At 37.1% G+C, this 16,747-nt stretch overlaps 1 protein-coding gene across 7 annotated transcripts in view; it reads left to right on the forward strand.

The window, feature by feature from the left end:
• ARHGEF12 (Rho guanine nucleotide exchange factor 12) overlaps positions 1-16,747 on the forward strand; it is a 164,679-nt gene that overhangs the window by 71,564 nt on the left and 76,368 nt on the right. For 4 of the 7 annotated variants that reach the window (XM_060399319.1, XM_012095611.5, XM_060399320.1 and 1 more), the window contains exons 2-4: positions 1,244-1,267; positions 2,883-2,968; positions 4,562-4,618. Coding sequence is in view for 3 of the 7 variants with exons in the window: in XM_012095611.5 (XP_011951001.3) it covers positions 1,244-1,267; positions 2,883-2,968; positions 4,562-4,618 (167 nt within the window). In the remaining 4 variants the exon portion in view is untranslated. The remainder of the gene's footprint in view (positions 1-1,243; positions 1,268-2,882; positions 2,969-4,561; positions 4,619-16,747) is intronic. The other 3 variants (XM_060399321.1, XM_004016575.6, XM_042232995.1) reach the window with 1 other exon arrangement.

Consider the following 16,747-nt stretch of genomic DNA (forward strand, 5'->3'; position numbering starts at 1 on the left):
CTACCTCCATGCCAGATAAAATAGTCAGGTATCATTGTTTTATGTTTATTTCTTCCTGCCCTTAATAATGTGCTTCCCTGGTGGCTCAGTGGTACAGAATCTGCCTGCAATGCAGGAGACATGGGTTCTATCCCTGGGTGAGGAAGATCCTCTGGAGAAGGAAATGGCTATCCATTCCAGTGTTCTTGCCTGGGAAATCCCATGAACAGAGGAGCCTGGTGGTCTGCAGTGTATGGAGTCACAAAAAGAGTCGGACACAACTTAGCGACTAAGCAACAACCCTTACTAATAGTCTTAAAAAAAAACTGCTGATATTCTTAATAAACCCTTTTCTTATTACCTAGACTAAATAATCTTTACATGAAATAGTGTAGGTTGAGATAATTATAGAAATGACAAAGATGAGAAGAAGAATGGAAGTGTGAGAACATTCCTTTAGACTTAGGTTAGTGTTTATGTATAGGGTCAAATTCTTATCAGGAAGCCTCCAGAAATACTCTTTTAAAAAGACAACCAGGAGGAAAAGTTGTAGTTCTTCTTGCTTACAGACTGAAAAAAATGTTAAAGCTTTTGTTTTCTACTTTTGGACCTTGTTTGTACTAACTGATAGTACTTCAGTTGTAGTTTTTTCTAGATATCTGTTATTACAGAAATAATTGAATGGGGAATATTTATGTTAAACATAAATAATTGAAGATCTTGATTTGATCATGATCAAAGGTTAGACACAGACCAATAGAGCAGTAATCAGGACCCAGATATTTTGGATGGGGAAAGGTGAAGAAGGAACTTTCTTTCTAGGAAAAGTAAATATAGTATTTATATTATAATATTTATAATAGTGACATTTTTCTAGCTTCCATTTTTTAAGTCTGTAAAATAGAAATAATATCCTCATAGATATTTTTAGAATTAAAGAATAATATATGTGAACAGTTTAGAATAGTGCTTAGCATCTACTAAGCCCTCAATAAATGTAGCTATTGCTATTATTATTTGGATTTTTAAAAAGAGAACCCGTACTCAGGGACAGCTGATGGTAAATGCACCTGCAATTTAAGATTTAACAATGTAGTTGACATAAGAATATGTATCCAGTTCCACTTGTTTGTTGAATTTTGCCTTGGAAAAGTTAGTACAAGATTTAAATCCCTTATACTGGTTTTATAGAATTAATAAACTTAATAACAATCTTATAAGTGAAATAACTACACCTAATCTTTTTGTTTTTTCTTTGTTTCAGGTTTCCCCTCAAAAAACCTATAAGGTAAGTTGTTGAGTTGCACTTCATATGTTTAGGTTCAATGTTACTTAGAAGTGTTCCTTTGAAATTATGGTGTATTTTCGTTGCTTCAGAAAATGTGGATTTAAGTAGTTTAAAATTTCAAAATGTTTTACAAGTTTGAAATATAACAGGTGTTGCATATTTTTTCTGGAAGATGGCATTATTTTGATAACATTTCTAATGTTTTTAATATGAGCATTTTGAAAGTTTGTTCAAATTGATACTTAAGGTCACTCCCTATGAAGAGATTTAATTTCAAAATCTTTTGTGACTGTTTTAAGTTGTGAGTAGCTTGGGGAGTGTAAATGGATTGCCAGTTTTGATGTGTTTTATAACTTGGGTGACTGTAACTGCCTTTAGTTAATGAACTTTGGCAAACTGAATTAGTTAGTTACCCTAAGAAAGTAAAGGGAAAAAATCCAAAATGTCCAGATATTTCTGTGTCTGTATCTATATCTTCATATTTATTCATTTCCTGGGATTAAGTGCCTCTTCCTGAGTACTTGTTCTTCAGCATCTCTTTTCTCTCTGATCTTAATTGTCATAAATATTATTTAAAATGTAGATAGTGTATCATTCCTAATTATTATGATACTTTTATCATGTTTTAGTGATGGCATAGTCCAAGGTACCAATGCTCATCTTGGCATTTCAGTTAATTAGTAATGTATGTGTTACAGTAGTGGTCTTATTTGCTTCCCAGTCATTATCTGATCAAGTGTAATATGGTAGGGCATAGGAAAAACAATCACTCTAATGTCATCTGGGGCTTGCAAAAAATATGTCTGTGGCACGAACTGTAGGCAGGCTTTAAAAGAGCCTTGCCTACGATTTTTTTTTTAAACTGTTCTCATCTATGCTGTATTTACACAATGTTTTTGAACCTGACCATAGTAAACACAGGTTTGGGGACTATGTTTAATTACTTTTCAGTACTGTTTTTTATCTGTTAAATTTGAATAATAGTGATCAACCTGTGAAAACCACTAAGAGATTTTAAGCAGTTATTTCTCAGAATAAAATACACCTTATTACTAAATGCTGTGCTGTGCTTAGTCACACAGTCTTGTCCACCTCTTTGTGACCCTACAAACTGTTGCCTGCCAGGCTCCTCTGTCCGTGGGATTCTCCAGGCAAGACTACTCCCTCCAGGGGATCTTCCCAACCCAGGGTCGAACCTAGGTCTCCCACATTGCAGGCGGATTCTTTACTGATTGAGCCACCAGGGAAGCTCAAGAATAATGGAATGGGTAGCCTATCCCTTCTCCAGGGAGTCTTCCCTACCCAGGAGTCGAACTGGGGTCTCCTACATTGCAGGCGGATTCTTTACCAGCTGAGCTACCAGGGAATCCCTTATTGGTAAATACTGCTCATTATTTTAAAGCACTTTTTTGTAACCAGTTAAATAGACTCTGTATTAAACATAGCACAGACTGAATTTTAAAACATTTTGAAAAATATGAATTAGGTTTATGAGACCTAAGGTAAACTCATTTATTGGTTTCTCTTTGTAAGACGCACTTGGGATTTTTAAATTGTTTTTGTTACAGTGATTTTTTTTTTGTAGTAAATATTTAATTGCTTTTATTTAACTTAGGCATGGAAGTATTTTGAACCGAGAGTCACCAACAGATAAGAAGCAGAAAGTTGAGCGCAGTACATCACATGATTTTGACCCCACAGGTAACACACTTTGTTCTGCCAAAGAATACTGAGGCTGGTGAAGTTTCGAATAATACACCTTCAGCTACATGACTGCCTGCGACACCCAGGAGTAGCTGTTCGATCTATTTAAAACTCTCTTTCCTCTTCAGTTACATAGTATGAAACCTTTGCACTCAGAAGGAATACAGGCATTTTTAACTTTCAACACTATGGATTCTACTATGGAAGCATCATTGCAGACTGTGTTATATTTTTAAATAATAATGATAATAGAAATAGTTATATCATAATTGGTCAGACCAAGGACTTATTAGCAAGGTAAATCCTAGGAATGAACAGTAGTATGTTTATGAAACCAACATTATAATCAAGGCTATAACAACTACATATTCTGTAGTCAATTAAAAATTCAGATGTGATCACAGTAAATTGGAGAATTAGATAAAAGAATTCAAAATTAATGATTGTCTCACTTTAGAGTAAGTAGATGAATAGAAATCCCTTTTTCTTCAAAAAGTATTCTAAACTCAGAGCTGTCTTTCAACTTCAGTAATGTTGGTATTTCCTAGAATTTTCATGCTAGCGTACTTTTGACTATTTATATTCTTAATTTTGTATATAGGTTGAACCCTTCTTGTAATATATAGGCTTTGGTTTTCCCTTGTAAATTCACTCAATATTTAATTTATAAAAATTACTTGATAAATTTGCTCTTGTCATTTGAAATTTATTCTCTGTGCATATACTGTTTTGTTCACTTAGACATTCCCATGACAAAAGATAAAGTGAGTAAATACTAAGGTCTCAGATACATAAATACAATGTATCTATTTTTAGATATTTTCACTTAGGAATAACATTTTTAATAGAGTGTGTTTTTTGTATCCAAGATGTTTCATAGTTTAGTATAGACCGCTAGTGCACTTTGAAAAACATAAATATTACCTGGTAAGGGAAGAATGGGAAGTGAACAGCTACTGAACCTTGGGTGGTAGATTAAAAATGAAATCCCGTTCATCAATTTAGGAGGCTTTGGTGGTGGGAGTATGTAATATGTAACTTCTGGATCTCTATTAAGAAATAATTCTTGGTTTTTGACACCTCATTTTGATGTCATAGGACTCCAAGGCTTTCATTTATTGATTAGTTTTGTCTTGATAACTAGGGTCACAAAGTTTCTGTCCTGTACTCATCGAAGCCATTAAAGTCTTATTAGATTGATTTACTCTGTATGTTCATCTGTGATGTGCCCATCTCAAAAGACAGATTAGCAAAGTGGAACCCAGTGTTTCACAATGAGATTATTACAGCTTTTATTGCTTTTGTCATCTCTACAATGTCAGATAATATATTTTGTAGAATTCTCATGTGTCGTTTTGTTTGAACATATTTTTATTGCACTGTCTTTTCTTCGACAAATCTAAAATGTCATTACCTGTGCTGTTCGTGACTATTCTAAGGGCTGTCACCTGTGATGTTCATACTTTGTGTTTGCACGATTTAACTTGATCATGACTCATTCTTTTTTTTTTTTCCCCCCATGAATTTTCCCCCTTACATTTGGTCTCCATATTTTCTATATCTCTCTCCTTTTCTCCCACTCTTGTGCAGATAGCTCCTCCAAGAAGACAAAGTCTAGTTCAGAGGAGAGTAGATCCGAGATATATGGTAAGCTAACGTAGCCAATTCAGCCTTGCACCTTTGGAGCTTGCTTCATGCTGTTTCATTTTTCCTTTTTTAACTGCAGTCTTCCTATGTCTGCTCTGCATGGCATGACCTCCTGCAGGGAAAGGGAGCCTGGGGTTTTAATGTGGCTGTGATGTGGAAGCTTAAGATTGCTAGAAACTAACATTATAGAGGAAGAACAGGTACACTGCCCATCTTCTCTTTCATCTTGTTTATGTCAGGAAGGTGATCTCTAAGGCGTTTGGGTTGAGTTTCTCCAAATAACATGAATGAGCTTTGAATTCTTGGCGTTTTCTTCCCGTGTCCCATTGGCAGAGTTTGGATCATGTGGAATTACATCATTCCTACCCGTCTTCTCCTCTCAGTCTAGTCCCAGTATAGTTAAGATGTGTTAGCAGCTCTTCAGAAATTTTATTTTATTTTTTATTGTTGCTTTCTTTTTAATTGCCTCATCATCTGGAAGTGCTGTTCTTATATAATTTATCTACAACAGCAAAAATAACTTAAATGTTTTATTTTTGTAGATGAAGAATGTCTCTGCCTTTCATAAGTCTCCCCAAAGCCTATTCTGAATGGGAAAATTTCAAAATGGCACCTCTAAAAAATAATCTCCACAAAGAGCAGGTTTAACCTGAATGGTCAAGTCTTGCAGCAGATGCTTGAAACACTAATATTTCCAGGCTGTATTCTGTCTTCCAAAGATAACATAAACCCTGTTTGTGTAGTTCAGACATATTTTTCTTTTTCCTTTGCATAATTTTACCTGCCCTCTTTTCTTGTTTTGGCATCTAATTAGTGTTTTGAGAAAAGTGAATAAGAGAAGCACTGCCTGGAACCTAGACTTTTAAAATAATCTTTGAAAGACTAATAAGTTTTTCTTTTTTAAGAAGATTCGAAATTTGGCCTCAAAGAAAAACCAGGTCTTCTTCAATAGAGCCAAAATCTATCAAGTATAAGGTTCTCCAGGTGCAGCTGTTTCCTAGCTTGATTAATACATGAAAGGAAAAAATATGTAAAAATGCCCCCTTTCTCTTTTAAGACACTTGAACACATACTGTCAGATACTGTTTAGTATTATGAAGCCTGTGTTTGGTTATAAATCAGTTAATGCTTCTGTGTTAGGTACATACCCATAGTTCTTTGCTTGGGTTTATGTGACTAGTACATTTTTTGTGCAGTTTAAACCTTTTACATTAGTTCAGCAGGAAATGTGTACCATGCCATATGGCATGTCAGATTCATGTTTTTTTCTTCCTTCCAAAGTATTTGGCTCCTCATAATTTCTTGAGACTCTGTCTTTCTGTTCTATATAAAGAGCTTCCTATGGTTTATTCTCTCTTTAGGAATGTGAGCACTCTCTTTATAGCACCATTCTTTTCCAGTAACCTTTGCAATGTTGTAATTTCATCTCCCCCTCATTTTCCTAGATCTGTGGTATGTATGCTGTTTGCTTTGGATGAGACTAACAATTTAGGAATCCATGGCTAGAAATAGTATACTAATATTTTTCTTACCAGCGATAGGAATACTAACACTAGTTCAGACATGCCATTGGCTTGGTAGTAATAGAAACATTTTAAGTGGTAATGGGGAAGTAAGGTGTGGCTTCTCTGTGTTTGTTTCTTGAGAACCCTTGAAATACCTTTTTTGGAAGGAACTAAGCCATGAGTTCTCAAAAAGCACTTTCGAGAGGGATGACTTGATCAGAACAGAGTTAGCATGCTAACTTAAATCTCGTTGATGTTACAAATATTTTATCACCAGTGTGAATAGACTTCTTCAGACTCTGTGCAATTAGCATGGGTGAAAAGGAGTATCTGGAGAGTTTTGGAAAGTTTAGAAATACTGGAGTATGACTTGAGTAGAATCATAGCAACCAATGACATTGCTTTAGTGTAGGGTCTCTTAAGCAAGGAGATCCAACCAGTCCATCCTAAAGGAAGTCAGTCCTGAATATTCATTGGAAGGACTGATGCTGAAGCTGAAACTCCAATACTTTGGCCATCTGATGCAAAGAACTGACTCATTTGAAAAGACCCTGATGCTGGGAAAGATTGAAGGCGGGAGGAGAAGGGGACAACAGAGGATGGGATGGTTGGATGGCATCACTGACACAATGGACATGAGTTTGAATAAACCCTGGGAGTTGGTGATGGCGTGCTGCACTCCTTGAGGTCGGAAAGAGTCGGACATGACTGAGCGACTGAACTGAACTGAGGATCTCTTAACAAGCCTACTTTTAACTTTTGAGATTATCTTCTCTTGGGGTAAAATTTGTTAGCTGGATACTTCACACAGATACTCGTCATTCACTTACAAATTATTTATTTTAAATTTTCCTAGCCATTTTTAGAGCCATTTTGTGAGATGGATTTACTTTGCTCATTTTAAGAGGAAATCAAATGTTTGTTTTGTATTCACTTCTTTGTTAAGCTTCTGCCCAGTGCAGTAGGTCAATATTTGTTCCTTTTCCCTTTATTTTCCTCTCAGAACATCTTGGAGTCTTTTGACCATATACAGATATATTTTCTCATCTGCAATTTTAATGATATTTAATTTTATGTTTTCCTTACTGTAATGGAGAAATTTTGTGCTGTTTGAGGAATGTGAGAAATTTAGCAAGGGAATTTTGAGTTAAACTACAGCTTCTCCCTGATTTCTCTCTTGGTGTCCTAAAAAGATCTCAGCTGATGATACTATGTATAAGAAAATAAGCTATGTCTTTTTGAATCTGTGTTAGTTCGCTGGGATTTCTATAGCAAAATATTAGAGACTTGACTTAAACAAGAGTTTTATTTTCTCAGTTTGGAGACTAAAAATGTGAGATCAGGCTGCCAGCAGCTGCCAGCATTAGTCAGGTTCTGATGAGAGCTCTTCTCCTGGTTTAAAGATGGTCACCATCTTGCTTCGTGCTTGCGTGGTGTTTACCTTGGTGCAAGCGTGTGTAGAGGGGGAAAGAGAGAACAAGCTCTTTGGTATCTCGTAAGGATGCTAATCCCAGCATGAGAGCCTCACTCTTAATGATCTTGAAAGTGAAAGTGAAGTCGCTCAGTTGTGTCCGACTCTTTGGGACCCCGTGGACTGTAGCCAACCAGGCTCCTCCGTCCATGGGAGTCTCCAGGCAAGAATACTGGAGTGGATTGCCATTTCCTTCTCCAGGGGATCTTCTCGACCCAGGGATCGAACTTAGGTCTCCTGCATTGCAGGCAGATGCTTTAACCTCTGAACCACTGGGGAACTTAACCCTAATTCCTCCTCAAAGGACTCATTCATCTCCAAGTCCTGTCATGTTGAGGGTTAGGACTCAGCATATGAATTTTGTGGGGGTGACACAGACATTCAGTCCATAACAGAAGCAAATTGTTACTACTTGAAATATCCTGATTTAGATATTTAGAGTGTAATTTTTTAAATTCATATTTTTTTCCTGACCTCATATCTATAAAATGAGAAGTTCTTGGTTTGATTTTTACTCCCACCAAGTTATCATTCTCTCTGTTTTTTCTTCAACTTTGTAAAGAGCATTCTACACCATGAGGACCGTCTGTGTCCTCATAAGTCACTCACTGATTAACTTCTTAAATTCTGACTGCTGAACACATACTCTCTGGGAGGTAAATCAAAACAATCTAACTTGAAAATTTGTAAACTTTTTCTCAGTTCTCACCTTCCCCTTGAGACATTAGGCACTGATGATACCCTATCTTTGGTGTATATAATACTACATCTACCGTTTCCTTTTCTCTTTATGTTGGTTTTGTCTTTTCTGTATTTATTTTTCCTTCTTCTAAATTTAGGCATAACCCAAGTTTGTCCCTGGTCTTTTTCTGTTTCCAGTCTCATATTTATAACAATTCACTGCATACTTCCACTCTATCCTTCGAATCCAAATGACCAGTCTGGGATTTATCTGTGTTAACTGTGGCTGGAGATTGATTTCCGTGTTTCTTCTAATAGCACAGTCACTTTTCTGTTCGCTTATTTTCTTAAATCTCCCTTGACTTCTCCCTTGCTCTTTTCCTCTGCTGTCAGCTGCTTGCCACGTTTCATTGGTTCTCCCATCACCCCTTACTGCATGGTTCCATCTTGGCAGCTTTGTTCAGTTTTTCATTATGTCATTAGACTTATTTAATAGGCTAGACTCATAAGTTTCTTTCATGTTGATTTCACATTGATTCACTTCCTCTTCATTTTTCTGTATTCAATCAGATTGGTATCACTGAAGTAAGGATTTAGTCATTCACTTTTTAGGAAAGTGCAAATAGTTATTACGATATGCCGTGATTTGTTTCCAACTCATCATTCTCCATTAATCTACTACTTTTTACCTAAAGGAACCAGACTGTCCCCCAAATTTTCATTTCTTCATATATGGCTTGGTACTTTTTCTTTGCTCATGCCATCCCCATTGTTTTGAATGGTTTATCTCCTATAACTCCTTGTTAGAATCCTCCCCACCCTTCAAGGCCTGTGTTCAAATACTACCTCTTCCATATGACTTTCCTAAGTTTGCTGAGGTTTTAAACAATTGCTTTTGTTGTCTGACATTCTGTTAACATCCTGCTTTATGTTAAGTTGTTCATATTTATATTCATCTTTACATCTTCCATAATGCCTGACACACTGGAATCACTCTGAGTGAATGGTTGTTGAGATTGGTATGCATTGTTTTAGTAAAGAGGATTAATGGAATAAAATTGTTGATTCATTTAAATTGGATTCTTCCTTTCTCTGAAAAATTTTAAGGTAGAAGAAAATGTAACTTTGAAGAGAGACTAACTGTTGGTTATAAAAGAAAGAAATTGATATATTTGGAACTTAAGGCCCTTCTTGCTGGCAGCATTGTGCATTTAGAATCAAGAAACTTCTTAATCAAAGGATTATCTAAGGTCTAACTCATAAAACATGTATGTCTGGCAGCAGTTTAAAAATGAGCTGTTTTTATGGGGTTGCACATGGTCTTTCTCCACACCCTTCCCTGAAGCTAATTCTTAAGAGGTGAGACTTAGAGAAGTTTGGTCATGTAAAAAAATCAAAGATGAAGAAAGACTAATGTGCTTTCCCTGAAGTAAATGCAGTTTGAAAGCTTTAGCATGTTGCTTTGCATATTTAACACTACGTTTTCATTAATTTTCTATTTGGCAATATAGTTGCCGAATTTTTCAAGGAATATATTGTAGTGAAACCTCAGAGTACTTTTTCACCTTTTTTAGAATACCTGAAAGACTTCTTCCCCTCCCTATGGTAAACCATTATAAAGACATAATTTTTTTTCGGTTTCAATCCTTGGTATTTAACTTTTGAGTAAGAAACAGTTTTTTATGTTGGTTTCAAATGTTGCATTGGAAAGGGGGATTAAGGAGGTGGAGTAAAAGGATGTGAAGTTCACCTACCCCTAAAAGCACATGAAAAATACATCTACATGTAGAAAAATTCTCACTGAAAACAAACTGGAAACTGGCAGAACAACTGTACAACCAAGGCTGCAAGGAAGATTCTCACGTAATTGGTTAGGATGGGAAGAAACACTGAGCTGAGACCTCTGCCCCTAGGAAGGACCAAAGAGGAAGAGGGAAGGAGTGTGGGTGGACACTCACCCTGGGAAGTAAGCAGGTGGAGCCACGGGCTGGGAATCATAGTTCTGGGGTCCTCTGTAGAGGAGGCAAGCCCCCTTGGCTGCTTGGTGAACCAGTGGGACAAAGAGAAAGGCTGGAAAAGCCTGGACTCCACTGTGAGGAGTACGTGGGTACTGGCTTGCCAACAAGAAACACACTTAAAAAGGAACAGAGCCATTTCAAGCCTGACTACCAGGGATTCTGCTCTAGCAACCTGGTAGTGGACCCCACCCTGACAAGGCAACAGTGTCTACCACTGAAAAGAGAGGAAATCCCACCTTAAGTCCTGTGCAGGCCAGGACTAATACCAACCACCAACACCAGTGTGTGCACCCCGTAACAAGGTGATCATGGCTAGCACATCCTGAGGAAAAATGTGTCTGGCATCTACATCAAGTTCAGCCCTCACACCAGAGACAATAGGCATAAACAGTCTACATGGGGATGCTGCTATGTAAAAACATCCTTCAAGACCACAGTGGATAACTTAACACCTAAATTCAGAGACAGAGTTAAGTAAAATGGTAAGGCAGAGGAACTACCCTCAAAAGAGCAAGGAACTACCCTGAAATAATAAATAATGAAACAGAAGTAATCAGTCTACTGGTTAATGAATTCAAAAATTTTATAATAAAAATGTTAACTGAACTAAGAGAATTGATCTAAGCACAGATAATTTCTAGAACAATAAAGATCCAATAAAAAATAGATAATTCAGATTTCCACTTGGAACTCTGGTCTGAAGTGTCTAGTACAAGGCCTCCACATGTGATTCCCTATGAGCACGTGAAACTAGACAAAGCACGTAGGAAAAAAGAACACAGGCACGGGTCATCCCTAAAAAGAAATCAACACAAACCACTCAATCAGCCTTTTCCTCCAAGGACAAAATCCAAAAGGAAGAAGGAATAAAGCCTGACCTCAAGTGGAGCAAGTTAGAAAAAATGATGAAAAGACAGAAATACAGTACAAATGAAAGAACAAGGTAGAAACTCAAAGACCAAATAAATGGAGAGGAAATAAGCAATCTACCTGAAAAAGAATTCAGAATAATGATAGTAAAGATGCTCTGAAGACTTGAAAATAAAATAGGGAAAATGCAAGAAACATTTGACACCGTTAATATAATCACCAAGGACATAGAAAAAATAAGAAGCAAACAGAGATGGGGAACACATTTACTGAAATGAAAAATACTCTAGAAGGAACCAATAGCAGAGTAACTGAGGCAGAGGAATGGATAAGTGAGCTGGAAGATGGAATGGTAGAAATAAGTGCTGAGGAGCAAAATAGAGGGAAAAGAATGAAAAGAATTGAGGATAGCCTCAGAGACCTTTAGGACAGTATTAAACTCACCGGCATTCAAGTTATAGGGGTCACGACTTAGCAGCAGCAGCAGAGGAAGAAGAAAAACAGAAAGGCACTGAGAACATTTTTTAAGAAATTAGATCAAGACCAAGAAGCACAGAGAGTCCCTTACAGGAGAAACATGTTGAGACACACATTAATCAAGCTGACAGAGATTAAGCGCAAAGAAAGAATATTAAAAGCAGCAAAGGAAAAGCAACAAGTAACATACAAGGAAAAACTCGTATGTTTAACAGCAGATCTTTTAGCAGAAACCCTGCAGGCCAAAAGGGAATGGCAAGATATATTTAAAGTACTGAAAGAGAAAAATCTACAACCAAGATTACTATGCTTGGCAAAGATCTCATCCAAAATTGATGGAGAAATCAAAAGTTTTACAGACAAGCAGAGGCTAAGAGAATTGAGCACCACCAAACTAATCCTGCAACAAATACTGAAGGAACTTATATAGCCAGTAAACACACAAGAAAGACCTACAAAAACAAACCCAGAACAATCAAGAAAATGCCAGTAGGAACATACGTATCACTAATCACCTTGAATATAAATGGATTAATGCACCAACCAAAAGATACAGACTGACTGGATACAAAAATAAGACCCTACAAGAGACCCACTGCTGCCTAGAGAGACCCACTTCAGACCTAGAGACACATACAGACTGAAAGCAAAAGGATGGAAAAAGATATTCCATGTGAATGGAAACCAAAAGAAATTCGAAGTGGCAGTCCTTATTTCAGACAAAAATAGACTTTAAAGAATATTATAAGAGACAAAGAAGGATACTACATAATGATCAAGGGATTACTCCAAGAAGACATAACAATTTTAAATATTTGTGCACCCAACATAGGAGTACCTTGGTACATAAGGCAAACCCTAACAGGCATAAGAGGGGGAATCGACAGTAATACTATAATAGTAGGGGACTTTGACACCACATTTACACCAATGGACAGATCATCAAGATAGAGAATCAATAAGGAAGCACAAACCTTAAATGAAACATTAGACCAAATGGACCTAATTGATATCTTCAGGACTTTCCATCCAAATGCAGAAGAATACACTTTCTTCTCAAGTGCACATGGGACATTCTCTAGGATAGACCACATCTTGGGTCACAAATCAAGTCTCAGTAAATTTATGAAAATTGAAATCATATCAGGTATCTTCTCTGACCACAACACTATGAGACTAGATATTAACTAGGAAAAAAAAAAAAAAAAACAGCAGAAAACAGAAATTCATGGAGATTAAACGATACATTACTAAATAACAAAGAGGTTACTGAAGAAATAAGGGAAATCAAAAGATTCCTAGAAACAAATGACAGTGAAAACACAGTGAATGACCTAAAACCTATGGGCTCAGCAAAAGCAGTTCTAAGAGGGAAGTTCATAGCAACACAACCGTACCTTAGGAAACAAGAAAAGCATCGAAGAGACAACTTAATTCTACACCTAAAGAAGCTAGAAAAAGAAAACGGAGAAAAGCCCCAAAGTCAGCAGAAGGAAAGAAATCCTAAATATCAGAGCAAAAAGAAATGAAATGTTACCAAAGATTAATAAAACTAAAACCTGGTTCTTTGAGAAGATAAACAAAATTGACAAAACATTAGCCAGACACATCAAGAAAAAAAGGGAGAAAAGTCAGATCAACAGAATTAGAAATGAAAAAGAAGTTACAACAGACAACACAGAAACACAAAGGATCATAAGAGAATATTGTAAGCAACTATATGCTAATAAAATTGACAACCTAGAGGAAATGGACAGATTCTTAGAAAAGTTCAATCTCCCAAGACTGAACCAGGAAGAAATAGAAATTATGAACAACCCAGTTACAAACATTGAAATTGAAACTGTGATTTTAAAAAACTCCCCCCAAAACAAAACCCCAGGGCCAGATGGCTTCACAGGCGAATTCTATCAAACATTTAGAGAAGACCTAATGCCTATTTTTCTGAAACTTTTTCAAAAATTGCAGATGAAAGAACACTTCCAAACTCATTCTGCGAGGCCGAAATCACCCTGATACCAAAACCAGGCAAAGTAAAAGATGCTCAGTTGCGGCTGACTCTTTGTGACCCCATGGACAGTCCATGGAATTCTCCAGGCCAGAATACTGGAGTGGGTAGTCGTTTCCTTCTCCAGGGGATCTTCCCAACCCAGGGATCGAACCCAGGTCTCCCACATTACAGGTGGATTCTTTATCAGCTAAGCCGCCAGAGAAGCCACGAAACCAGACGAATACAACACACAAAAAGTAAATTACAGGCCTATATCATTGATGAACATAGTTGCAAAAATCCTCAACAAAATTCTAGCAAACAGAATTCAGCAACACATTAAAAAGCTCATACACCATGATCAAGTCAGATTTATTCCAGGGAGGCAAGGATACTTCAGTATGTGCAGATCAATCAATGTGATACACCATATTAACAAATTGAAAGATAAAAACCATATGATCATCTCAATAGATGCAGAAAAAGAAAAGCCTTTGACAAAATTCAGCACCCGTTTATGATAAAAATGCTTCAAAAAAGGGGCATGGAAGGAACCTACCTCAACATAGTAAAGACCATATGTGATAAGCCCACAGCAAACATTATTTTCAGTGGTGAGAAACTAAAAGCATTCCTGTAAGATCAGGAACACGACAGTGGTGTCCACTTTCACCACTGTTATTCAATATAGTTTTGGAAGTCCTAGCTACCACAATTAGAGAAGAAAAAAAATGAAAGTAATCCAGATTGGAAATGAAGTAAAACTTTCACTGTTTGCAGATGACATGATACTATACATAGAAAACCCTAAAGAAACTATCAGAAAATTACTAGAGCTAATCATTGAATTCAGCAAAATAACAGAATACAAGGTCAGTACACAGAAATCACTTGCATTCCTATATACTGACAATGAAAAATCAGAAAGAGAAATTAAGGAATCAGTCCCATTCACCATTGTAACAAAAAGAATAAAATATCTAGGAATAAACCTACCTAGGGGGACAAAAGACCTGTATACGGAAAATTATAAGACCCTGATGAATCAAAAACGATGTTAACAGAGAGATATTCCATGTTCCTGGGTAGGAAGAATCAATATTGTGAAAATGGCTGTACTACCTGATGCAATCTACAGATTGAATGCAATCCCTATCAAACTATCGGTGGCGTTTTTCACAGAATTTGAACAAAAAGTTTCACAATTCATATGGAAACACAAAAGACCTCAAATAGCCAAAGCAGTCTTGAGAAAGAAGAATGGAGCTGGAGGAATCAACCTTCCTGACTTCAGACTACACTACAAAGCTACAGTCATCAAGACAGTATGGTACTGGAACAAAAGCAGAAACATAGACCAGTGGAACAAGATAGAGAGTTAAACCCATGCACCTATGGGTACCTTATTTTTGACAAAGGAGGTGAGAATATACAACGGGGAAAGATAGCCTCTTCAATAGGTGGTGCTGGGAAAACTGGACAGTTCAGTTCAGTCGCTCAGTCGTGTCTAACTCTTTGTGACCCTATGAACAGCAGCACCCCAGGCCTCCCTATCCATCACTAACTCCCAGAGTTTGCCCAAACTCATGTCCATTGAGGTGGTGATGCCATCCAACCATCTCATCCTCTGTCGTCCCCTTCTCCTCCTGCCCTCAGTCTTTCCCAGCATCGAGGTCTTTTCAGATGAGTCAGCTCTTTGCATCAGGTGGCCAAAGTACTGGAGTTTCAACTTCAACATCAGTCCTTCCAGTGAAAACCCAGGACTGATCTCCTTTAGAATGGACTGGTTGGATCTCCCTGCAGTCCAAGGGATTCTCAAGAGTCTTCTCCAACACCACAGTTCAAAGGCATCAATTCTTCAGTGCTCAGCTTTGTTTATAGTCCAATACTCATATCCATACATGACTACTGGAAAAACCATCGCCTTGACTAGACAGACTTTTTACTATGCTTTTTACTATGCTGTCTTGGCTGGTCATAACTTTCCTCCCAAGGAGTAGGTGTGTTTTAATTTCATGTCTGCAGTCACCATCTGCAGTGATACTGAAGCCCCGAAAAATAAAGGCAGCCACTGTTTCCACTGTTTCCCCATCTATTTTCCATGAAGTGATGGGACCAGATTCCATGATCTTTGTTTTCTGAATGTTGAACTTTAAGCCAACTTTTTCATACTCCTCTTTCACTTTCATCAAGAGGCTCTTTAGTTCTTCTTCACTTTCTGCCATAAGGGTGGTATCATCTGCATATCTGAGGTTATTGATATTTCTCCTGGCAATCTTGATTCCAGCTTGTGCTTCCTCCACCCAGTGTCTCTAATGATGTACTCTGCATGTAAGTTAGATAAGCAGGGTGACAATATACAGCCTTGACGTACTCCTTTTCCTATTTGGAACCAGTCTGTTGTTCCATGTCCAGTTCTACTGTTGCTTCCTGACCTGCATACAGATTTCTCAAGAGGCAGGTCAGGTGGTCTGGTATTCTCATTTCCTTCATTACCCTGATACAAAAACCAAAAGACACTATAAAAAATTACAGGCAAACATCTTTGATTAATATAGATATAAAATGAATATAAATACAAAATATTAACAAATTAAAGCTTAAACAATACACAAACAGGATCATATGTTATGATCAAGGTATATTTATTCTAAGGTCACAAGAATGGTTCAGTGTACACAAATCCATGTGGTACACCACAATAACAAAAGGAGAGACAAAAATCACATGATCATCTCAATAGATGCAGAGAAGGCATTTGCCAAAATCAAGATCCATTCATAAAGGCCACTTAAGAGAAACACACAATAATACTCAATGGTGAGAAATTGAAAGCCTTCCTGCTAAATTCAAAATCAAGGCAAGGATGCTCACTCTCACTGCTTCTGTTTAACATGCTGTTGGAAGTCCCAGCCACAGCAGTCCGACAAAAAATTTTTTTAAAAAGAAAAGATATACAAAATAGTAGGGAAGAGGTGAAACTGTCACTCTTTGCATATGACATGATACTTTATATAGAGAACCCTAAATTCTGCACTAAAATACTGCTAGAACCAATCAACAAATTGAGGAAGATTGCAGGATACAAGGTTCACATACTGAAACCTGTTGCATTTC

Source organism: Ovis aries, chromosome 15 (assembly GCF_016772045.2).
Source record: "Ovis aries strain OAR_USU_Benz2616 breed Rambouillet chromosome 15, ARS-UI_Ramb_v3.0, whole genome shotgun sequence".
Lineage (NCBI taxonomy): Eukaryota > Metazoa > Chordata > Mammalia > Artiodactyla > Bovidae > Ovis > Ovis aries.